Source organism: Pseudorasbora parva, chromosome 25 (genome assembly GCF_024679245.1).
Source record: "Pseudorasbora parva isolate DD20220531a chromosome 25, ASM2467924v1, whole genome shotgun sequence".
NCBI classification, from domain to species: domain Eukaryota; kingdom Metazoa; phylum Chordata; class Actinopteri; order Cypriniformes; family Gobionidae; genus Pseudorasbora; species Pseudorasbora parva.
Window position 1 is genome coordinate 15,269,154 of NC_090196.1, and position 25,370 is coordinate 15,294,523.

A 25,370-nucleotide genomic window follows, 5' to 3' on the forward strand; every position below is an offset into this window, starting at 1 on the left:
TTAGCCATTACTCTCCCTTTCGAGTGCCATGGCAAAGGATGTTGGGAAATAGCCCAGTTTAAGGTAAATTTAAGTTTGTGGAAATTAAAAGAAACAAGTTCATAGAACTCAAACCAATGAAACGATTCAGATTATTTCAAATGTGTCAGTTGTGTGATCTCAAAAGAAAAAGAAAGTTCTAAATCCTAAAAGTATAATAAAAGTTCATTTGATTGAACTAATTTGTTTAATTTAAGTTTGTCCTACCCAAACCAATTATTTATTTCAAACATTAGAGTTTATATGTAAGTTATTATTGACTAACAATCTTCCACTGCACTGCAGCTTTCAAATCTCATCTACAGTATATGATTTTAATCACTTTCATTTTGGATTCACACACAAATCTATTCTCCATGAATTCAGAAACCTTAAAATATAGCATACTTTAGACTGCTATTATAGAGGTTTTGATGTGATTTTTGAAGCTCAACAGCATCCATGCCCATTTTACTTTCATTCTATCGTAAAAGAGTAGCAGTACGTTTTGCTAAACATCTGCTTTTGTGTTTCACAAAAGAAAGTCAAGAAGGCAATGTTTCATTTTTGGGTGAACAGGGCCTTTAATATTACATCCCTTAGCCTCGGAGATTACAAATAGCTCAGGAGGAATTTTAAGTTAGATTGATTTGCAGAAAGAAGCGCTCATCACATTTTGTGCCGCGTTAAGAAGCTGACGTTACAGAGAGAGATTACACTCCTCTAGGAGTTGTGTTCTTGAGACAAATGTACATTTACCCAATAATGTACTGGATTACTGAATCAAGGTCGACGCACAGCAACTTTATCCCCTAATCCTGTGTTTTGGTTTCAAATAGCATTTTGTCATCCAAAAACTGAAAACAGGAAGAGACCTAAGATGTCGTCTTAAGGTTGGGGGATTTTTTTTTTAATTCCCCCAATGAGGTTGCAGCTTTATTTGCTGATTAAAAGAGGCATCTTTTCAGTTCTTATAGCTCGACTGATAGAGCATTGCATAAGATTTCAGGTTCGATTCCCAGGTAACTTACATATTGAAATGCATTGCTTGAATGCACTTTGAAGTCAGCATAAAATTACAATTCTATTCTATATTTGGCTCTACCTGAACCAATTCATTATTTTGAGCTTTAGGGTTTACAGAGTTTGGAGAATTTAATGTGCATTGTATCATTTTATATAAAATATTTGGGTAACACTTTACAGTAAGGTTCCATGTGTTAACAACTCCATTATTTAACATGAAGTATGTAAGTTAGAAGTGCACTATCGAAATAGTGTAACCTTTATTGATCTTATACATGATCTTCTTCATCCTAATTTGTCTATTTACTAATTAATAATAAAAATTTACATTTAGATATGATTAGAATGGTCACACTTTAGATTAGGGTCAAATTCTCACTATTAACTAACTATTAACTAAGACTTTTGCCTTAATAAACTCCTAATTACTGCTTAATAATAGTTAGTAAGCTAGGATTAAGGGATGTAGAATATGGTCATGCAGAATAATGCATTATTATGTGCTTTATAAGTACTAATATGCTAGTAATATTCATGTTAATAACCAACTAGTTAATAGTGAAAATTTGACCTTAAACTAAAGTGGCACTGTTAGTATTATTTAATAAACCTGAGATAACGTGATCTAACAATTAGCAGTAGTAATTTTATCAAAGATTAATAAATACTGTACAAAATGTATTGCTCATTGTTATGCGTTAACTAATGTTAACTACTAAAACCTTAAAACCTCAATTTTTGCTTGCATAATTCAAATCGGTCGCACCCTGCCGTACACACTGCAGAAGAACACAGAAAAAGCGTGTACATTTTAACTCAAGAAGCCTTTAAAGTGCATAGATCTTGAAAATGAATACTAATTATTGTTTTAAAGGAATATTACAGGGATCTCTTGAGCAAAAATGTTAATTCTTGTTTTTCAAACGTGCTTTTCTTTCTTCCAGGGAACACAAAAGAAGTTTATAATATTGCCCTTGGAGATCTTTTCCATGTTATGAAAGTGAACGGGAATGGATGATGTCGATAAAAAAATCTAAGATAAAAAAAGCACTATTAAAGTAGTCTACACAACTCTTTCATTATATTATTATAATTATTCATTATATATATGAAACCTGCACTGTAAACCCGAATAAGTTGGCAAAACTCAAAAAATTTAAGGTGATCAGTTACAATTTTTTTTTTTTAACTTAAAACATTTTGAGTAAGATAATTCATACATTTAACCTAAAAATATCATGTAATCTCAATTTTAATATTTTTAGTAGTGGGAATGTGGCTAGCTATAACTAGCTAATACTAGCTAACTAGTTTGTTGCACACACAAAAAAACAACATATAAAATGTATTTTTAGCCATTACTCTCACTTTCAAGTGCCATGGCAAAGGATGTTGGGAAATAGCCCAGTTTAAGGTAAATTTAAGTTTGTGGAAATTAAAATAAACAAGTTCATAGAACTCAAACCAATGAAACGATTCAGATTAATTCAAATGTGTCAGTTGTGTGATCTCAAAAGAAAAAGAAAGTTCTAAATACTAAAAGTATAATAAAAGTTTGTTTGTAAATGAACAATAAGTAAACCTTATTGTAAAGTTTTACACATGTTTGACCTAGTAATGTTTAATCAAAATGTCATTACTGAGACTTCTTTCTGGTGATGTATGCAGGACTTCTCCAATCAAGCTCTTTCATCTAATTTTGATAGCCACGCCCCCATCTCAACATCCAAATAACGATCGATAGATTGACGCACGTAACCGCCCTGCATTTTTTTCTTTCTCCGATGATCCGTTACACTCGCTGTATGTCACTATGGAAGAAAAGATCTGTCGCTTCTTCCGTTTCAAGTCTTAAGAGCATCACTCCCATGATGCCCCTAGGCCTTCTCTGTCCGCACCGGGCCTGGGCGAATTTAAAGGTGCCGTGAAAGACTAAAAGTGGGGCATGCACGAGGCCTCGCCGTGACCTACCTTGTTCAAAGGTTCCGGGGGAAGAGAGCTGTGACAGGCCTACTCCTCGGTGGAGAACATTACTAATGTGTGAGGGTGCAGGACGAGCCAGGCCCGTGATAAATAGCTCCCAAAACATCCCTGGCTAACTCATAAGTCAAGAGTAAAAGAGAAAAGCTGAGAGCCCTCTGACCAGGAGCTCAAAAATGGAAGGGGAGAAAGAAAAATACGGTTGTTTTGGGCCTACCGAAAGGGCCAAACTCAAGGAGTATCGTAGCCTCAAGAACTCCTTCAATCTTGAGGAGAAAGCTTCTCCCACAGCTACGGTATCTTGGAGGAATATAATGATGTTTTAGATGTAGGGAAAGCTGCAGGACAATGTAAATCCTAATAAATTAGATGAGTATGTGCTCTGAGGTGGAGGGTCTGCGGTCTGCTCCTCTACGGTAGAGCGATGTGGTAAAATGACGCACCTCCGACTTCAAAATTATCGAGAAGAGTTATTGCGTCACAGTTGTGGTTGAAAGCCAATTTGACCTTATAACTTGGAAAGTACTTTCATACATCAAAGAACTGGTAGCCGCAACAACAACATTCTAATGATGTTCCTTTTGTTTTTCTCCAAAATTTTCTATGCAACTGTTTTTATCTTAAGTAATAATAATATCTATTGTTTGTTTTCCCAGTATGCTCAGATGCCGTTTACTCACGTCTAAGTCTTTTTTTTTTTCACAGGCCATTTGAGGTAAATATTTTTGTTTGCTCACCTCTTTCACAGTTTTGTTTTTTCATTATGTACAGCACTTTTTAATGCATTACACTTTTTAAAAAATAATTTGACATTTGTTACTCCTCTTTTTTTGTTGTTGATGTTTTTGTAATTTTTTTCACTTGTTTTTATTATGTATTGTTGCTCTTTTTGTATTACTTAATTTGCATTCTTATTTTAACTCCTTTCTACTTTCAAAATTGTTTTTGTATTTATTAGTTTTTTTTATTATTTATTGTCATTATGTACAGCTGGAATTTTTTAATACTTTTTTCTAACATTTACTTTTATTTTATTTATTTATTGATTTTGGGGGGGAGGGGTACTCTTATTTTTCATAAGCAATCATTTAAATATATTAAATATTTTTTTATTTGTTTGTTTACTCATCTCTTCTTTAAAAGGTAGTTTTTGTATTTCCATTATTTATTTATTTTTTGCCTGCCATTTTCTTGCGTTATTATTTTTCACGATGCCGCTAAAAGTAACCATTTTCGTTACTCAATCGCATTTCGCAATTTTTTAGTTTTTTTTTTATGTGCACTTACCACATCGGGTTAGTCTTATTTTTAATTTTCATTTAAGTAAACTTTTTTTGGTTTATATGTTTACTCATCTCTTTTGTCAGTTTTTTTAATAATGTACAGCTAGCAATTTCTTGTATTATTCTTATTTTTCCTCACAAAATCTTAAGTAAACTTATTTTTACATCCCTAATCTCTCTCTCTCTCTCTCTCTCTCTCTCTCTCTCTCTCTGTGTGTGTGTGTACGTGTGTGTGTGTGCGTGTGCGTGTGCGTGTGCGTGTGCGTGTGCGTGTGCGTGTGTGTGTGTGTGTGTGTGTGTGTGTGTGTGTGTGCGTGTGCGTGTGCGTGTGCGTGTGCGTGTGTGTGTGTGAGAGTGTGTAAATGCCTTTATCTTCTGTTACTCCGTTTTTATTTTTCACGCAGTCTTAAGTAAACTTTCCGCTCACCTATCCCTTCTTTCAGATTTGATGTAGTCGTTTGGCATTGAGGATGTAGCGTGTGTTGGGGGAGGGCGTTGCGTGTTTCTTTGACACGGGGTAATACATCACCCGCTCCAGGGGGTCTCCCCGGTATGCTCCTCAATAATGAAGTTCATTCGTTAACTTCCCCCTCAAAGGCCACGGTCCCCCGCTGCCCTTTTCAGCAGTCATCGGGGCTCGTACAGCAGTCATAGCAGCGCGCGAAGAAACACATAATCATGCCTTTTGCCCGCGACAGTCGCAGCGACCGCCGACGCACCACATGAAGGATAAGAAGGGCCATTACCTATCCCTCATGCCTAGTTATGACCGTAATTATCACACCCAAAATCACCTGCCCTACTTCCTGTAGAGACGCAGGCGAGGTTCCCCTCCCGATCACCTCCGCTTCCCTTTTTTTTGGGGAGAGGGAGTTTCGTGCAGCTTCACGGGGAGGAAGAAAGAGATCATTAGGATGCTGAACGTCTCCTCCTGGCCCCGGTTCAGACCCCGGTACATGGTGCTATGTCCCCTCCTCCTCCTCGTCTCCTCGTCTCCTTCTCTCAAACTCTCTTCCCAAAGATTTGGATGAGATCTTCGCATATTTTTTAAGACAGAAGAACTCATTTTTTTATTCTCCTTTCTTAAGGTGATACACTTCTACCGTAGTGAAGCACAAATCCTTCAGTCGGTTAAATCTATCAGTTGATATGATCTTAAATAGGATCCCACACCTGAGGCACTTATTCTCATTTTTGAAGTATTTTCACCTCGGTCCTCTGAGCTTTTTTTTCCCCCTTATTTTTTTGTCCTTGCTATTAGCGATTCGCAGCTCACCTTGACTGCCTTTCTCTACCGCTCTGAAATTAATCTCATAAACACATTTATTTGTTTGTCTCTTTCAGCCACGTCGGCAACACGAGAAAATGCCCAAAGACAAAGAAATTGGTTTGACATCTCTGCTCTATTAAAACTAACCGAGCAGCGACAACATCGACGGCAACAGCAAGCAAACAGCCGCTTGGGGCCATCTGATGTTTTCAATTAGACTGAGCACAAGGGGAGTTTAATGCTTATCAAATTGTTTACTGCCAAACGTCTCCATATTATTAATACCTGGAAGGGTTCAAATTTAATTTGAAGTAAACACGCTCAGTGTAGAGGAGGATTGGAGATTTGTTTGAGTAACATGTCAAACAGAGCTTTCTGTCTCTGGTCTCCGCGCTTTGTTCTTGGCAAGTCTGTTTGTATTTGCTCTAGACGTTTCGTCTGGTGACTTGGCTCCTTTTATTTTGTTGATTATTAATCTTTGCTTACAGCACAATTACATTTTGATGATTTTTGTAAATGGTTTTGGAAAAAGAAATGTTTCTTAGTCAGAAAATAAAAGCTGTACACAGTTTCAACAAAGGCCTGCAGTTTTTAAATATAATAACTGCAGAGCTTTGTTAATTTCTCACCCTCATGTCGTTCCAAACCCATAAGACCTTTGTTTATCTTCGGAACACAAATTAAGATATTTTTGACTACAATCTGAGAGGTTTCTGACCCCCCATAGACAGCAACGTCATTACCACTTTCAAGGCCCAGAGACATTGTTAAAATAGTCCATGTGTCTACAGTGGTTCAACCCTAACTTATCACAGCGTTCGTGGCTCGACCTTTCGAGACTGTTTTCCAAGATGGCTGCTGTCTGTATAAACGTAATGGACTGTCTTTATAAAGTATCTAAGCAGTTTGAACTTACAAAGTTCTCAATGCTGCGGTTTGCATGTAGGTACCCTCATTATGCTACCGTGTTAGTGTTAGGCTATTTTGAGCCTTGTTATTGGTATTAACTAGCGATTTAATTTTACTTAATCTGTGCCCTATAGACAAGCGTTATAAACTAATCTGTTTTTAGAGATAAAACTCTTTACATTCAATTTTCATGAAAATGCACCCCAAAGAACGATCTACTCGGTAACCATCTGTTAATTAACCGTAGGTTCATTTTTCACCGGAGTTGTACTTTAATTTTATGAAGCGACGTGAATACCTTTTGCGCGCAAAACACCCCAAAAATAATAACTTTATTTAACAATTACTTTCAGATGCAGGAGCTGGCCAATCATGAGCCGCCATTCTGACGTAGAACCAGGGAGTGCTGCATTGTGTTTAGTATGTGAAATGCGTAGGAGAATGACGTTGAAGACAAGATTGTTGAATAAAGTTATTTTTGTTTGTTTTTTTGTGCACAAAATTTTTTCTCGTCACTTCATAACATTAAGGCTGAACCACTGTAGTCACATGGACTATTTCTTTACAATCTTTCTGGGCCTTGAAAGTTCCAATGACGTTTCTGCTTATAGGGGATTCCGCACCGGAGGAAACTCTTCATAGTTCCTAGAACTATTGGCGAAAGTACCAAGTTTTTGTGTTCGCACCACAGAACTAGGAACGATTTCAGTTCTAGGAACTCCTTGTGGGGGAATTAATTTTGCTCCCACTTCAGAGTAGGGCCTAAACCCAGCAGAATTTGAACTACCAGTGACGTAAGTGTACACTGTTTGGCCGAACACACACGAAACACCAGCACCCGGCATTTAAAAAAAAAAAAGCCATCTACACTCAAAGATTATAGACTACATATTTACTCCCGAAAATAATGAACATGAAAGATAGTGACAGGTGGACCTCTCAACCTTTACACTAAAGAGAAAATCCTTTGAAAAACTTTGAGGGGACCAAGCGAAACATGATTATGTATTTCTGCTAAGCTAGCGGCACTGGAAATACAACCAACTGGCAAACACTAATTCTTTTTCATATACTGTCTACTTTCTTTGTATAACAGTTTTATCTAATTATGTATTAGACAGGATTGTTAAACAGATCATAAACTAATGAAGACGGGGAATGTGAGAGCTGTGTTCACAGGCTCTGCCGTTCTCATTGCCGTCAAAATTAAGGTCTGCTGCGCCGTCGAAATAAAACTCACAACAACAACAAGCGCGGCTTAAGTCACTTCAGAGTTCCTACTGGCGGTGTGAATGCAACCAGGAAAATTTTTCTAGGGAAACTTTTATTAAAGCCCCTTACGTGTAGATTAGAAACATCTCAGATTTCAACAAAAATATCTTAATTTGTGTTCCAAAGTTGAACGAAGGTCTTATGGGTTTAAAAAAAGAATTGAGGGTCAATAATTAATGACAGAATTTTCCTTTTTGGATGAAACTGACCTCTTAAGGTTCAATATTTCAAACATGTTCCAGGAAAAAGTGGGTATTTGGCAATATTTTATTTTAAGCCATCTCCCCAAAGTGGAATCCAAAATGTACAATGAAACCAATCACATTGGCCCATTTTCAATAATTGCTTCCCAAACGGAGGCTGAGTCATTCTTTGGAGCATAGTGTCATTATATCGCACACTAACGAAGAAATTGGGCCATTTTTGGTTTTGTTCGATGCTACTGGGAGCACTTTTTGTCTGGATCTTGACGAGGGGATTCATTTTGGTCGTATAACCCTCTTTCTTCGTCTTCTGATTCAAACGTGACATTCGGAGTAAGAAAGTGGGCTTCAGAAATCGACCTCTCCAATGCTGATTTCAGAGATTCGTTTTTAATGATGATGTGAGAGCATTTGTTGTGGTGGTTAAGCATGTCTCTGATCAAACATCTCAATTAGATATCCCCAACCTACATTTCCGGATTATTAAATCAGTGCTAAAAAATGTGAAAATGATCTCAGTGATTCTCAAAAAAAAAAACAACAACAACATACTAATTCTCTAAACCCCTTGTGTGTGTGTGTGTGTGTGCGTGCGTGCGTGCGTGCGTGCGTGCGTGTGTGTGTGTGTGTGTGTGTGTGTGTGTGTGTGTGTATCTGAACTCCCTCTGTAATGTCTCCCTCTCTTTCAACGAAAAGAAGCCCAATAGTCTTGTCTATTTATCCTGGAAATAGATATTCCCCTTGTTGTCGGAGTGATTTATTGAAGTCCTCTTCTCAGATGGAAGCCACAGGAAATTGCCTGGAATGGCTCTAAATTGGTTTATGATTGTTTTATATGGGCTCGTGCGCTTACGGTTTGATATTGTGCTCTCGCACTCTTCAGCATATATATATATTAAACTGATCCATATTGAGGTTGTTGGTGTGTATTTAGGGGTGACTTGTTAATTCAGTAATGGTCTGAACTGGCTGCCATGTCCCTTACTGCGAGAAGGTGGCACTTTTGTGATTTATCTGTTGTTACTCCCTTCAGGATGGTCTGTAGCACAAACTCTTGGCTTAATCCAGATAAAGCAGTAGCTTTGGCCTCTATCTGGTGATCATGTTGTTGGATGCATGCTGTTGATAGACTGATATTAGTTCCTTCCTGTGAGCTCTAGAAGGAATCTTTTGTCACGTATGTGGTATCCGTCTCGTTGAGGCCATCATCCTCTTCACTTTCCCTCTGGGTTTAGAGGAACGTTTAACAAACCTTGAAACAAAGAGTAGGTGACAGTAGCGCACAGACTACTGTGAATATTATGTAAGGATGTGGTTTTGGGTGCTGAGAAACATAACACATTATAAGTTATAGGTCTACTTGTGGAAATGTTGCTGTGTAGGCTAGTCTGAGTGCAGTAAGATATGACTTGAAACGGCATTTGTTACACATTTTACTTCCACATTTCAGAATAAAACAGAATATTCAGTGTGAACTAATTAGGATCAGTGTCAGTTGTCCTAAAACCAACCAGTTGTTTTTAGCTTGTTGAGCTTTAGCTTTTTTTTTAGCAGCATTGCTTTACAGTGGATGAGCTTCAATGAGAGGGACTTAGTTTGTTGACCATCACTGTTAACAGTTATTGTTAGCATGCTACTGTTAGCATGCTAAAACCCTCCATGAGAGATGATTAGCTAAAACCCTTTACAGAACCATCTACATTGTTGTAACATTGTATTAAGCATAATGATTTCTCCAGTTTATTACAAAAATAGTCAGGCTTCTCCAGTTATAATGCCTCTTTTGTTAGGGAAAAAAGTAGTTTCAGATTTGGAGAAAGTGATTCTGTTGCAAGTACATTTGGTGTCCAAAGTCATTATGTTTTTCTGCTTTTTAAAATGTTAATCATTTGTTACTCATTGTCGTGCAAGATGTAACAGGCCACAACAATATAATATTTTCTGTAACAAGTGTCTAATATTGCTTATATATTTCTTGTTGTGCAAATGAGTCATTATTGTGTAATCAAAATATTTTATAGGACTTTTCTTTGGTAATATTTCAATCTTTCATTAATTTTATTTATTAAAGCCTTAACTGATGATTTTCCTAATTCTACAACATTAAATTGCTTAAAAATAACTTTTATCTTCTAAAAATGTGTGTCCATAAATCTTGTCAGTTCTGTTACCGAACCACACTTTGTCTTAAAATTGGTGGAAGTATCTCCCACAAATATGTAAGATACAGGAAATTATGTCATTTTCCCTCTGATCTGAAGCACTGAAATGTATGTGTGCTCTGTCTGAGACAACATTTTTAATCTAAAAAGTTCTGATTTTGTAAAACGTCAAAATTGTTACCACAATATCAAAAGGAAAACAGAATGTATCACTGATCCCACAGTGGCTTGTTTAAAAGTCTTTTAATCATGATTTTATTAGTGCCATGTGCTCTTTGCATTTATGTCAGCAAATGGAGTTTTTGGCTAAAATGTTTAAAATGGTTGTTACCGTCAAAGTCTGTAACTGATGTTATGTCTACACATTGCATAATTTATCTGTAACTGAGTTGACAAACAATACTATAAAGACAACATTTTTTGGATAAGTAAAAAAGGAAGTAACGAAGCACTGAATTATTCAAATTTAACAGTTACCTTTTTTAAATCCCAAATAAATCTCCAATTATAGAATCGCTCAGCTATATTTTGAAACATTATGAAAACACACTTATTTCTTTCAAAGAGTATACTTATTGAATCGTTCACACATATATGAGGGCCATTTAGACCTCAAGTCATCTCAGTTTACATGTGTGTTCCATTAAAGCAAACTTCTTCCCTCCATGGAGCTGTGGTTTCAGTGTTTAGGAGAGGCAAGAGTTAAAGAGGATAGAGGATCAGCTGCTGTTCTGCCCGTGCGTGGGATGCTACTGACAGACTGCTAATGAGCCCATTATCGGCTGCAGTCCTCCGCCTGGCTCCTCGGGGGCACCAGTGGATGCTCTGCGTCCCCTCTCAATTGAATTCCATCCCACAGGGGTTGTTTACAATAAATACATTTGCTTGAATTAATCAGGAGGTGAAGAGCCAGACACTTGACTAGGACTGTTGTATGTATGGAGAGAGACTGGGAAAGATTGACAGGGCCCACCTTTGGCCCTCGCTTTACTGTGGTCGGGATACACCCACGCTGGTCCAATATTTGATATAAGTTGGTTAGAAAATCGCCTTGTTGGGTTAGGGTTCTTTACTTATGTTTTATGAAGAACCAGATTGGATTGTATCTATGCTTGAGGCAAAATGGCACATGAAGCGAAGCGTAAACAATGGTTGTACATTTTCCTGAGCTCATTCACCTCATATTGTTTCATGTGATTTACAAAATGTTCCTGGATCAACATCTGTTGTTGCTCCTGGAACAATGTACTTGTCAACCGATCTCTGTTCTCTTATTCTATGGCGGGATTGATTTCACCAAGAAGAACATGATCCTGGAAAAACATTCCAAACAGCCAAGCAGATTTGAGGGATAAGTTAGATGTATGTCAAGCTTAGGGTTGGGGGCTTGTACACCATTCTTATTCACCAATCATTTCCCTTTGATTTTAGGTGTAAGTGATGGTTTGGGTTAAAGGGATAGTTCACCAAAAAATGTAAATGTGATATTTATCTGTTTACCCCCAGTGCATCCAAGATGTAGGTGTCTTTGTTTCATTGCAGTCTGCCAGTCATAATGGATGTTAATGGGTAACAGCTCTATATGAGATAAAAAATTCAAAAAAACATGCTTAGACAACATGCACAAAAACCCTGCTGCTCGTTATGACACATTGATGTCTTAAGACACGAACTGATAGGTTTCTGTGAGAAACCGAACAGTTTTATATATATATTGTGGAAATATATATATATATTTATTTATTTTTACCCCATATCAGACGAATCTCATCTAGTGTTCCCATCCACTATTAGTTCCGTCTGATAAGGTCAAAACCAACCTTACCAGACGGAAGTAATTGCGAATGGGAACACTAGATGAGATTCGTCTGATATGAGGTAAAAAATCAGAACCTATCGGTTCGTGTCTTAAGACATCAATACATCAACGTCACGAGCAGCAGGTTTTTTTTTTTACTCTCATAGAGTTCCATTCACAAGCATTATGACTGGCAGACTGCAACGGTTGAAGAAAAAATCTTAATTTGTGTTGTTCTGAAGAAACAAAGAAACCTACATCTTGGATGCACTGGGGGTAAGCAGATAAACATCACATTTTCATTTTTGGGTGAACTATCCCTTTAAGGTTAGGGGTCAGACTATGTTTTTTGGTAAGGAATGTTGTCCCAGATCAACAAAACATGTCGGTATACATAAGCCTAGAAAACTAGACGCATCCTAGCGGCAGCAAATATTATCTGCTCGCGAGTGTCGTCTAGCAACTCTCAATACCCTTCTGAGCTGTAAACGCCAAACTCTTGCCGGGCCAATCACATCGTGTATAGAGTCGGTGGGCAGGGCCATAATGACGACGGCCGAGTTGCGTTTGCGTGCTTCTAGTAAACACAGAAACTGGCGAACGGCGGTCTTTCGAATCAGCTTTGACCGCGACTCTGGAAGACTTGGAGTTAAGCTTTTCTCTGAGAAAAGAACAAAGAACGGCACTGAAGTCATTCGGAGTTCAGAGTTTTGCCGACCGGATACGGCGAATGTTTAATCTATCAACAAGCTCTGTTTCACCTTCGTTGCTCTGGTTGGTTGTAGCGCTATCCTATCGCGTGCAGAGGGAGTTTGAAAGACAACCGTTTATCCCGCCCCTCGGATTGAGTACTGTCAATGGTGAGTTTCCAGACCAAACATCTTGATGTGGGTCTGGCTTGTCAGGCTAGGTATACATATCTTACTTGGCGAAATCTTTTTTAGGGTCAGATTCATTGGTCAACATGATTATGCAAGGGAAAACATGTTCCTGGATCAGCTACATTTGTTGGATCTAGAACAAAGTTCCTATTGAAAGTATTTTTCCTAACTCTATCCCAAATATCAACTCTAATTCTGAAGGAAACTGCCTTATTTAGAAGAACATTGTTCAAGCCCTTGAGCCCTAACCCTTATCCCTATCCCTATAATCTTATCACTTGATTAGAAGGTTATACCAGGACCATTAAGGATGCTGATCCAGGAACGTGTCCTACTTGGCAATTCACGGTCACTGGGTTAGGCAAGTGATGTGATTGAACAAACCAATTTCATCAATTCATTGCCTGAAAATAGGTGGCGTCTTCTGAGATTGCCAGCAAACTCCACAGCACTTGGTTCTGAATTTTAGGAAAGCCAGCTTTGAAAGATGCATTCCAGGGCATTGAAAGGAGAAGACGAGGCCTGTCTGGTGGCAGCTGTTGTCATTAACACCACTTAATTCCTCCGTTGATTGTTGCAGTTCTTCACAGTTTGATTTTTGTCACCTTGTAGATGCCGACATCTCCAGTGACTGGTTGGGGACATACTAGGAAATTACAAAGTGTGATTTGACATGCCTCGCTGGTCTAAATGCCTAGTATTTTGTAGAGAGGAATGCTTTTGTATATCAGTTTTATTGTCTGATACTCATTGGTAGGGGTGTGATGAGATGTCATGCCACGAGATCTCACGATATTAAAATGTGACGAGATTACTCGTAGAGTCAAAAGCTGTTTTCCGATAATGCCGTGACGGAGCGCGAGGGTGAAATTAGCATAGAATCTGCCACCTTTACGTTTACATTACATCCTCCACTGTCGTTTCGCTTTTTTATAGAAATAAAAAAACATTTAATTCAGTTGGATATCAGTCGCTTTAATTGTAAACTATTGTAAGAGTCGCACAGTGCAGCACGAATCACAGTTCACTGATCATGTGACGATAGTCAACCCGATCACACATAAATGCGTATAAATAGTACGAGTGTGCAATGTCGTGGAATGTATATGGCAAAATTCATTTTGGCGTGCATATGATACGCTGTTTTTCACGTGCATACGATACGCACTTTATGGCGTATATATGACACGCTCTTGGGTAGGTTTAGGGTAGTGGGGTGGGGGGTTCATATGTATAATACGCCATAAAGTGCGTATCATATGCACGCGAAAAACAGCGTATCAAATGCACGCCAAAATGAGTTTTGGCGTATACATTCCACAACATTGCACACTCAAACTATTTTTATGCATTTTTCGTGAGATCCGGCTGCGATAGTAAGGCGAGATGACTGACAAGAACTTGGATTATTTGCACAACCGAGCCTAAAAATGCGCGCACCGGCGTTCTCCATACACAGACACATGCGACCGCAAATTAGAAAGCGAAAGTAAATGCAAGCTTCCTGATGCGTGCAAATTAGGCGACATACGATAGCCTGTCTCCCGATATTAACTCTACCTTAGGCTGGGCTGTGTAGTTGTAACCACCTCTAAGTTCTGGTCTCTGTTTTGGTCTCTGTTTACACTTTGAATATTGAGAGAGTACTTTGATTATGGTTGCACTTAATAAGACTAAGGAAAAACTGTTATTTCTTTTTGTTATGTGTACTGTTTTTATTTCTGTGTTCAATGTGCGGAAAGGAGTGGAATTAGGAGGTCACACACAGCCTCAATCAGAAGTTCTGGAAGCTTATAATTAGTGTACAGTAAGGCCTGAAGAGACTCATGTGAAATCATACAGGAGAGAAACCGTCAGTTGAGTTTGTGACAAACCAGTGCTTGTTGTCTTTCAATGCATATGATAATTTATACTCAGAAAGTAAAACCGAAATGACATTTTCATTACAAGATGATTCGTTTAAAGTTTTCAAAATACACCTGCAGACTATTTTTCCAGTCATGAATTTTGTCATTGAGGATTTCTTAAAAAAATACTGATAAAAAATCTCCTCTTGTGAGGTTGTCACACCCCTACTCATATGCTATTTATTTAGTGGTATAGTTATCTACAGGTAAATGCATATAATTTATATCCAAAGTTGAGAAATTTTATGAGCGACAGTTGCAAACAATCATGGCTGCAAACAATCGCGCACATGACAAATGTTCCACTTTCCTTTTCATCTTGCAACTCTCAAAGCCTCAGACATCTTCTTTCACCATTACTGATAACGTATTTGAAGTCTAACCTTGGGTTATCGCACTGAGATCTAAAGGTTTAGGAAGGAGAAAACGTGCTGTGTTAGTTTTTGCGTGTGAGTGCACTCGTAGCCTTTTTTTCCACTCCACGTACACACGTGTGCACCTGAACTGCACTGCCCAGAGGCATGCTGTTCTGAAACCCTTTCTCTCAGCAGTCTGCTCTAACCACAGTACTGTTGCTTACCTACCAACCACAAGTATCTCAACAGAGCAAAGCAGTTTAACCTTACCACAAGCTGCAGTTGGACTGACTCATCCAAAGAGCACACGGTCAAAAACACAGTAGCTTAATAGAGGAAAAACAGCCCACCGCTAACACTAATGCTAACAACACAGCGTGACACTAGCTAAACTACCTCCACGGCGGCTAATGCAACTTTGCGGCTGCTTCAACGTGGCTAATTTTCAGCTATGATACACCTCATTTGATAATCATGGAGGGGAAATTATATTTTGCTTATTAAGCAGAGACCGTTGACGGATTAGTGTTGACATAACATGAGTTAATTTATTTTCACTGCCTCTAATGGATCACACAAGAGGTCGTGATCAGACGGTAATTTCGCAGATTTATGGCATCAGGTGTGGAGTGTGTATTTGCATTTTTTTTTTTTTTTTAGGGGATTCGCAGCACAGTTATTCCTGCTCATTTGGTGTTAAATTAGCATAGCAACCACAGCCCTTAGGGTAAACTGATTTTACCCATAGACTATCACATATACAGAAATGTTTATGACTCAAAACAAAAATGTGTATATTCTATGTAATACAGACAAAATGTCCCCACATTTTGTAGTCCCCGTAAGGAAAACAGCCTATAAATCATACTAAGTGATGCTTTTTTGAAAAATTAAAGTGTTCTATGATGGGTAGGTTTAGTGTAGAGTTCGGATTAGTGGATAGAATGTACAGTTAGTAGTGTAAAATCATTACATCTATAGAAAATCCCCATAAAACATGGAAACCCAACATCGGTTTGATTTGATTATTCATGAGTCCATTATTCAAATTATAATGAAATTATTTTAGTGCTGGGCAATCGATTAATCGTGATTAATCACATCAAAAATAAAGGTTTGTGATTACATAATATGTGTGTGTGTGCGCCGTATATAATTATTATGTATATATAAATAAAAACACACACATGCATGTATATATTTAAGAAATATTTGTGTATATTTGAGTATATATATATATATATATATATATATATATATATATATATATTTCTTACATATACTGTAAATAGAAATATTTTATATATAAATATTTTTTTTTCTTAAATATATACATGCATGCGTGTATATATACATGATGATTATACACAGCATGCACACATATATTATGTAAACACAAACCTTTAATTTGTATGCGATTAATCGCGATTAATCGATTACCCGGCACTAAATTATTTCAATAACAAAAAAAAAAAACTGCAATGCTGTACATTTTAGTAGAATGTTTGATAATATATATATATATATATATTTTTATTATTTAGAGGGCATACTAACTAATTAAGATTATTATTTACAGTACATAGAACATAGCATCAGTTAAAAAAACATTTAAATTTTATATTATTGAAGATGCATTAATAATAGGATCCCCCCTCTTTTTTAATGCACTGAAATATTGCTATCGCAGATTCACATTAGTCCAGGGTGGAGATGAGAAGAGCAGGGGCTCAAAATGGAGCTGGGTTCAGTTTGTGGCCGGAGCCAGCTCTCTCTAAGACCAGAATCATGAGCAGCCAGCTGCTAAGAAGCCTGAGCAGATTATTTGAGAGCGAGAGAGAGAAGAGAGAGAGAGAGAGGAGGAGAGAGAGAGAGAGGAGAGAGAGAGAGAGAGAGAGAGAGAGAGAGAGAGAGAGAGAGAGAGAGAGAGAGAGAGAGCGAGCGAGCCCACGAGGGGGAGGGGGTCTCCGACGGAGCGATGGAGAGAGAAAATGAAAAGGATGGTGAGATAGTGAAACTCATCAGACAGTCACTGTGTGGTGGAAGGATCAGTATGAGTCTCTCTCTCTCTCTCTCTCTTCTTCTCTCTCCTGCTATCTTCTGGAGCTCAGCTGCCAGGGCAGCCCATGCGAGCGCCTCTCTCAGCAGGCAGGACACCGAGCAGCGAGAGAGGAAAAGATGAAACCAGGCTCCTGGAGGGAGGTCAGAGAAACGGCCAGTAACACGCGCTCTCTCTCTGAAAACATCTGGAGTTGCTCGCAGCCTCATCTGCCCGTCTAATATTAGCACACAGGAAGCGAGAGACTACCGCCACAGCGCTAATACAAAAGCAAAACATTACATTTTTTTCTTCTACCCCTCTTGTTTTGTTCAACAGCTTAATTGGCATGATAAATTTTAGTAACATTATATGTATACACATACATACACAGTAAGAATATATTAAAAATAAGTTACCTGGTTGCCTTAAAATTTTAGTTAATTGAAATTAAACATTTGAGTTAATATGATGAACATTTTTGAGAAATCGACAACCTTTATTCAAATATTATTAAAAGATTTTGTAAGCATATTGGGTAATTGTGTGTGTTTGTTTTATTAGTGATGACGCAGTGAAACATGCCGAATTGTGATATTTTCATGATTTATCAATTTTTCTATGTGGTTCGGATACAATAATACTTTGAGTTTCTATTTATTAAACCAATTTCCTTCATTGTATCAACTCAAATTTTTCTTTTCAATAAACTCAATGTTTAGGCAACCAGGTTACTTACTTTTTAAGTTAAAAACCAACAATATTTTTAGATGGCAGTATGTTTGTCGGTTGGGAACGTGTCCACGGCCCTGTGAAGAATTGGTGTTCTCTAAATTACACACTGGTACTGTACACACTGGTACACACTAGTAATAAGCCTCTTGTTTTTGTTTTTTAAAGGAATTAGTCATCTATATTTATATAAAAATGCATATCACTGTGAATCATGTACATCACTGTCCTGGTCAAATCACATAATATATATATTTTTATATTTCAAATAAACATGGCATAAAACTATACAAATGGCATATATGACATAAATATATTATGTTGAATGTGTATACGCTGGCTTATTTTTCAAAATATTAGTGAAACATTTTGAAGGGCACTAGGTTCATAGCATGTTTCTTTAATTTAGCTACAACTTATTTTTTTATGAATAATGACACTGTCATTCAATAAACGTAATCATTTTATAATAATTATTATTCTTATATTGCGGTATTGCTTTAATTAGCATACAAAGCTGTTAGATAGTTTGTCAAAATGCATACATTTTACATTTCAAGGTTACCATATATAATGGTTTTTGGTCACTACTTTTTGTGTATCCCACTAAACATTCTTGCAATTTTTCTACCATCATGATTGAGAGCTAAAAAAAAAAAAACCTTGTTTGGTGTTGTGCTTCTGTTATGACTTTCTCTTGTTGGCGATAGAGCACAAGAGACAGTGACAGCCGCCCCGAACCCACTCAACCATCCCACTGCAGTCTGTAGAATAAGACACAACCCCCTTTTCTCCTCCCACTACCCCGTATTGGCCGCTCCTCTGCCAATCACAACCCAGAGGCGGGGCCAGCAGTGAGGGAGCGCTGATGTCAGAGTCACATGGATTCTGGTGTGGTCATGCGAGCGCAGCTGAGCGGCAGAGCTATGCTGGCCAGCTGCTGCTGAAACAGCAGTGGACTGCTCGCGCTAGCACTCGCAAGACCGCTCGCCTATGGACCGCCGAGCTTAATGATGTATTTTGTGATTTCAGCTATGAAAGGTAAGAGGAGAAAAGCACGCTGGGGTTTTGTCCGTCTTTTTTTTTTGTAAACTTCCTTCTTTTTGCAAGCGAGTCGAGCTGCAGAGGGCTTTATTTACAGTCAGCCAACTCTGTGACTGTGTATGAGCGTCTCATGTACAGAGAGAGAGGAGAGAGAGTTGCTGGCTTGTGCAAGTTTTTATTCCAGTAGAATTAAATTCAGACGTTATATTTCTATTATGCAAGGGAATTAAGTTAGTGCTTTGATACGAATGACAAAGTTTTGAAGCAGCTGGATGTCAAAAAAGGAAGACGAAAGAAACAAAAGAGGTGATTTTTTCCCCATTCCTGAAATGCAGTGCAAAATAAATTATCTCGGATAAATGGAACGCAAATGTAATATTTTAACTTTTTGGGGTTATTTTAAGTAGTCAGCTTTTCAAGAACTAGGGTTCTCTTTGTAAGTCAGAAACAAGACTTTTGTGTGTGTGTGTGTGTGTGTGTGTGTGTTTGTTTTGTTGAGGGGAAAAGGTCGAGGACTGTTTGAGTCAGGACACAGGACATGTCGACTGCCAGTCGTTTTGCTTGACGTCGGTGTGTGTCGTGTTCCACTGACCTATTTTTTGGGGGGCAGTGAACAACCAGGGGTGAACGCCACACCACTGTACTGGTGTTGATCATGCCTCCGTAATCCTGCTCGGCTGTCCCAACCCCCCCTCCATAACACACACACACACACACACACACACACACACACACACACACACACTCACTCATCTGCCGCCTCTTGGCTGGATAACCTGCACGCTTATATTCATTCCTTTTCATCTGAAGTCTTTCTAGACACTTTAAAATACATGTACACTCTCCGATCCATTAGCGCTCCATGCCGCCGCACACTCCTCTCTGCACATGCACACACACAGCTGTCATTCTGCATTAGGCGAGAGGTGTTGAGAGTGGAAAAAGCAATGGATGTTGGTGTTGAGCCGCGGTAACACCACTCTTCTCCTTCGCACCCTCTCCGTGACTCTCCCACTGAAAGCTTTTCGACAGTTCACCTCCACTGCACTCGCAGTTCTTGCATTACCACAACATTGAACCGCCTCGTAATTCAGCTATCTGTATGTTGAAGCTCGGTTAAATAGCATGCGTTATTATTATTAATGAGTTTTTTATGCTGCATCAAAATGCACCGCTAAGCCATATTTATATCTTTTGCATAATTAAATTTGTATGTAAATCTTGATTTTGCATGGAATCCAATGTTTGATGAGCTATTCTACTTCTTCTGGGCTTTGAGTGTTTAGATTGCTCATATCTGAATATGGGTGCGTGTGGGTTTCGCTTTTTGCATGCATGTGGCCGTTAAAAAGTGTGTGTGTGTGCATGCGCGCGTGTGTGATTGTGGGTAAGATCGTGCAAGTGTGTGTTGTGGAGCTGGAGCAGGTGTACGAGATAGCCTCTGACCCCGGGTCTCATGTGTGGGTTGTTCTGAAGAGGCTTACAAACTGAAAATAGAGCTCTTGGAGACTGGAGGAATACATAATCTTACAACCAAACCACATCTACAGTGTGTTTAACTGTTTAATAAAAGATTTCCTTGCATCTTGTAGATATTGATACCGTTTTTGCAGAGACTCGGTTACCGTATTTTGATGCGATTGTGTATTATTAAAAAAAAAAATTAATTGCTCTAAGTTAAAAATCACAAATAATGACCCTTTATTTATTTATACATACATATACATATAGAATTATGAATAATTTCAGCCTCATTATCAGAGCAGTCGACTGATTGAGACACTGATTTCGCTGTGAAACCACATTTCGGGCAATTACTAAGTATTTGCTTTGCAAGTCACTTGACAGGCATGTCATTTCAGACGCTGACGCCTCCTTGTTCGGTAATATGATACGGTTATCTGTCTTTTTTTTCGATCGTACCCGTCATCCCTCCTTTTTCCTCTTTCCCAGCCTTCTAGCCACTCTCAAGTACCTAATTACCTGTAATGGAAACATCCCTCTCATTACCCTATGCAAATGAGCTAGCCTGCTCCACACAATTAAGATGAAAACTCCAAATATTAATTACATAATTAAAGAAAGTTGTTTGATGTGCCAAAGACAGAAAAAAACAGGCCTGTTTCATCTGTGTGGTAATTAACCCTTTAATAAGCTATAAAGTATGTTGGAAAAGAGCGGTTTGAAATCTTGCCTGCACGTGTTCTGTATCAGGCCAGAATGAATCTATACGCATGTAGACGTTACAAACAAAGTCAAAGCAAATAACATTTGCATGCTGAAGTGAACGTTAGTGGTTTGCTCTTTCCCTCTTTAGTCACTAGACTAGGAGACTGCTGTTGACTAGTGTGTTTCTCTGGGCACTTCAGTAACACAGCAGAGGTTAACAAGATTGGCTGTAATCCAGTTAGCCACAAAGGACAGAAAGAGGGCAGGCAAAATCAGATTAAGGTGAAGTGAAGATATAGCCCACAAGCTAGGGTTAAAAATAAAGAGCAAGATTACTGGCCAGCAAGGAGTGTTAAGTGGACTATTTGTGCAGCGGCTTCGAATTTGAAATGGAGTGCGGTAAGGAGTCACTTTTATGGATATTTAAGTGCCATTTTGTATGGTGTAAATCTTTTTGCAGTAAGCATTTTTGCCGTTTCAAAAGTCCAAAATGTAAAATCTCACATTTGAAGAATAGTTGGGGGATATGGGCAACAAGGACTGTAACTTACTTGAACTTAGTCATCTTGTATTCTGAAATTTGTTAGAAAGCAATTTAAAATGTCCGATTCTTATGGTAGCCAGGGGTGGCGCTATAGCTGTCTATTGCATAATTCCTTTTCTTCTTTGGTCGTGTTCTTGCAGGTCAGTGTTTAGCATAAGGTAACTCTGTCAGAGCTTTGAATGCCGAGGTTTGTAAATGCCAGAGCAATGCGAGGACATGAATTTCCATGTTTGCGTACATTTGCGAAGTATTACAATGTCAGGATTTTGCTTTAGTGAAGTCACTTTTATGGCATTTTCTCATTATAAATGATGGGCATATGTCCGACTGCTTTTTAATCGAGTTTAATCTAGTCCAGTCTAGACCTGCCAAAAGACACGACTGGATCAAACCAAGGGATCAATCCTGGCATGTGGAAGTGGGTTTTGGATTGATTAGAGCATATACACGCACGCACACACAAACGCAGTCTGTCGTCGTTTCTCTTTGGAGGTTGTGTGACCATATTCCACCACAACTTGTGAAAGAAAGTGGCACATTTCCACAGGTTATTACAGTGTGGCATGTGAGAGAGAGAGGCTGTCGGAGTGTGTATGAATGTGTGTCAGAACTATGAAATGTATTACCTGCCAGCTTGGGCACGGTGACTGCTTAATGAGATATTGACTGGCCATTGAGAGCATAGATTTTTGATTTAGCTCCAGTGGTGTGTGTGCGTGAGCGTGTGTGTGTTTGACAAAGCATCCGGACAGTCTGAAGATGGTGAGGGAGAGAAAGTGGAGGGGATGAATGAGTGAAATCGAGATGAAAGAGAGTAGAAATAGAGAGAGAGAGAAAGAGAGAGCTTCTCTGAAGAATTGTAATCTGGCACTTCTCCTGGTTACCCATGCCATGCACGGACACACCCATCCTCACGCTACATCTGAGCCCTGGCGCCTCGGACAGTTTGGCATGAGTCCCATGTGCCAGTCTCGACTCACCCTCTTGGCAGGCAAGACAATCTCCACTCTAAAGAAAAAAGATCCTTGTTACATCAGATGCTTCTGTCTCGGTTCAATCCAACGTGCGCTAATTTTATCCTGTTAGACTTTGTCAACATGAAACAATTATCAATCCTGTCTACTTTTCACACATTTTTGTGGTTCAAAGTATTTATTTTCCCACTTTCCTTTTCAGCTGATGTCACCAAGGCCTCTTAAAGGAATATTCCAGATTCGATACAGTTTTGATCCTTGGTTTTTATTTCTTAGAAAACGGGTACAGTGAGGCATTTACAAGTAAATGATTTTTGGACAAATGTAAGCTTTGAATATGATGAAAAGCATTTGTTTTTTCTGTTAAAAATTTGTTATTTGAGCTAAAAAGTGGTTCTCATCAATGTTATGGTTAACTTAGGGGTCATCCCGTGGCTATACTATTGAAACGGTGAGTTATTTGATAATTTATGGATTGGCCCTGTTCACTTCATTGAAAGTGCCTCACTGTAAACAAAATGATTCTGCTGTCGATTAAGCCTAATCTGTAGCGAACCCAGGATATTCCTTTTACCCAGAGTAAGTTTCAACTAGCAGGTGCCAGTGATCCAATCAATTCCTGTCAGACGACTCAAGTTCCCTCCTTTATTTTTGTCTTGTCGAATATCCCATCTCCCACAGAAATGTTGCGTTACATCGAATTAGGTTGCGAATGTTGTTTTCTTGTTGACGTAAAGCTAGGTAAAAAGGTCTACTCATTATTGACCATTAGCTGTCAATTTCGTGAGGCGTCAGGAATTGTTTTTTTTCTTATGTTTGAGAGATTTGACTGCTCAGAAGGATAGTCTCACGCCTTCAGAGTAATTTCCTACATTGACTCCGCGTTAAAAGCACAGTCGTAAGGAATCCTTTGATGTCTCAGGCTGTCAGAATGTATTTCAGGCCTGCCAGAATTCTCCTTCTCACAGTACTTCACTGATAACACATTCACCACAGGTCCAGCTGCACCTACACACACACACGCACACACACACACACCGAGAGTGCTCACATGAAGCGCACACATGCACAAATGCTCTACTCTCTCAAACACAGAGTAGGGTGAAAGGTGATTATTCTCACACTGAAATGCAGTGGGAAAAGAGTATGAGATTGTTTTCATTTGAAGACAGTGAGAATGAGGAAGTGGGTACATTGACTGCACAAGAACAAGTGTAGGGGTCCCCGGACAAAAAGTTGGGAAATGTTGAAAACACTGCCATATTTGTCTTCAAAGAGTGCCTGGTTCCACCAGTTTAGGGTTCACAGAATCTTTTGAGATTCAAATGAGTCTTGCATCTACTAATCCAAGCCAATGTTAGTTAGGTGTACCTTGGGTGTAACTTATTAACTGCGCGGATACAGATACACGCAGCTGTAGTTATGCAGTGCATATTAGGTCTATGTACACGTGGTGTCCGCAACGCACTCCTGCAGGTGTAGGTGCCGATGAGATTATTGTGTGAGACCGCTTTGCTCTTTACTCTCATTCACACTGGCTGAATGCGGCAAACCACAGTGGTGATTGAAGGTGCTCCTAGACGCACCAGGCTTTTCTAGCAAAACTTCAATTCCATGCACGTTGTTTTGCCCCTTCAGTTTTTTTTCTTCTTCGGGGAGTGTCTTTTTCTCCTTATCTTCTTTTTTGCCCCTCCTTGCTCCTTTTGAACACTCCTCTGAGAGATGTCCACTAACCTTTTGAAGTTGCATCAAAGAGGAAATGGGGAAAAAGCATTATCGATTTTGCGTTTTGTCAGACTCAAATATAAAAGAATGGAGATGCGTGAAACAAACTCTGATGTACAGGACCAGGGACGCTTGGACGCTCTCCCCATTCTATGCCCCTAAACAGGTGAGCGAGAAACCCCCGGTGCTTACAACGCCACCCTGCTTCCCGTAGTTCCCAGGATCCCTACACCCCAAACCTGTGCTTTTGTGCTATTAATCCCTGGGTAAATCACATTCTTTTCGACAGACAAACCTGCTCTTTTTACCCTGAAGATGTCAGATCTTTTATCCCGACTCCATCGAACCGGTATCATCTTTCCTGTGAGCTCACAGACTTGACCCGCTTTCTCTGACAAGAGTCGGAAAGGGTTGCCGAGGGTTTGCCAGTAATCAAATCTGCACTGCAGGCATGCATGAAGGGGTGTAGTTGTTTGTGTTCGGAGAGAGTGAGCGATTGAGAGAAAGAGGGTGACCCATGGGAGGTAGATGAGATCTGATTGTCTCCTTTTCCCTTCCCTCTTCGGTGACCCCACTGTGACATAAGCAGAGACCCCTGGGGCTTGTCTCAAGTCATCCCTAACCCACAGAGCCTGAGACAGGAGTTTTGATCTTGATCTTGTTTTTCCAAAAGTTTAGGTTTTAATGCATATCCTAGATCAGTGAAAAAAGATTGTCAGAGCTATGGATTACACTGGTATGTGAGACGTAATCTGTATTGTATTAACCTCTTGTTATACAATATGTAGATTATAGTGCACATTTTACGCACAGCTCGGGTACAAAGGTTCCATGAATGATGATGCAGGTCTATTCTTAGAGATGCTTTCACATTGCAATGACGATCAGTACAACTTTTAATGAATATCTTAGTTGAGGTAGTTGGGGACATAAATGTAGGGTTTTGATTTCAGGTATGAATCCTAGTCAGATTAAGTTGTATTTTGACAATTGAAACGCACCAAAAAGGTTTGACATGAGAGGCCTCACTTTTAGTTCACAGGAAAAGCAGGGTGCCACAGAGTGCATACTTGAGAGGC

General features: G+C 38.9%; 1 protein-coding gene across 2 annotated transcripts in view; it reads left to right on the forward strand.

Annotated features, from left to right (window-relative positions):
- The window catches only part of roraa (RAR-related orphan receptor A, paralog a), a 408,755-nt gene that overhangs the window by 311,920 nt on the left and 71,465 nt on the right, over nucleotides 1-25,370 (forward strand). Inside the window, exon 1 of one of the 2 annotated variants that reach the window (XM_067435692.1) lies at nucleotides 18,738-18,876. The exons of the other annotated variant lie outside the window; for it this stretch is intronic. Within the exon in view, the coding sequence (XP_067291793.1) occupies nucleotides 18,846-18,876 (31 nt within the window). The 5' untranslated portion in view covers nucleotides 18,738-18,845. Of the gene's footprint in view, nucleotides 1-18,737; nucleotides 18,877-25,370 lie in introns of those variants that run through there. 2 annotated transcript variants of the gene reach the window in all.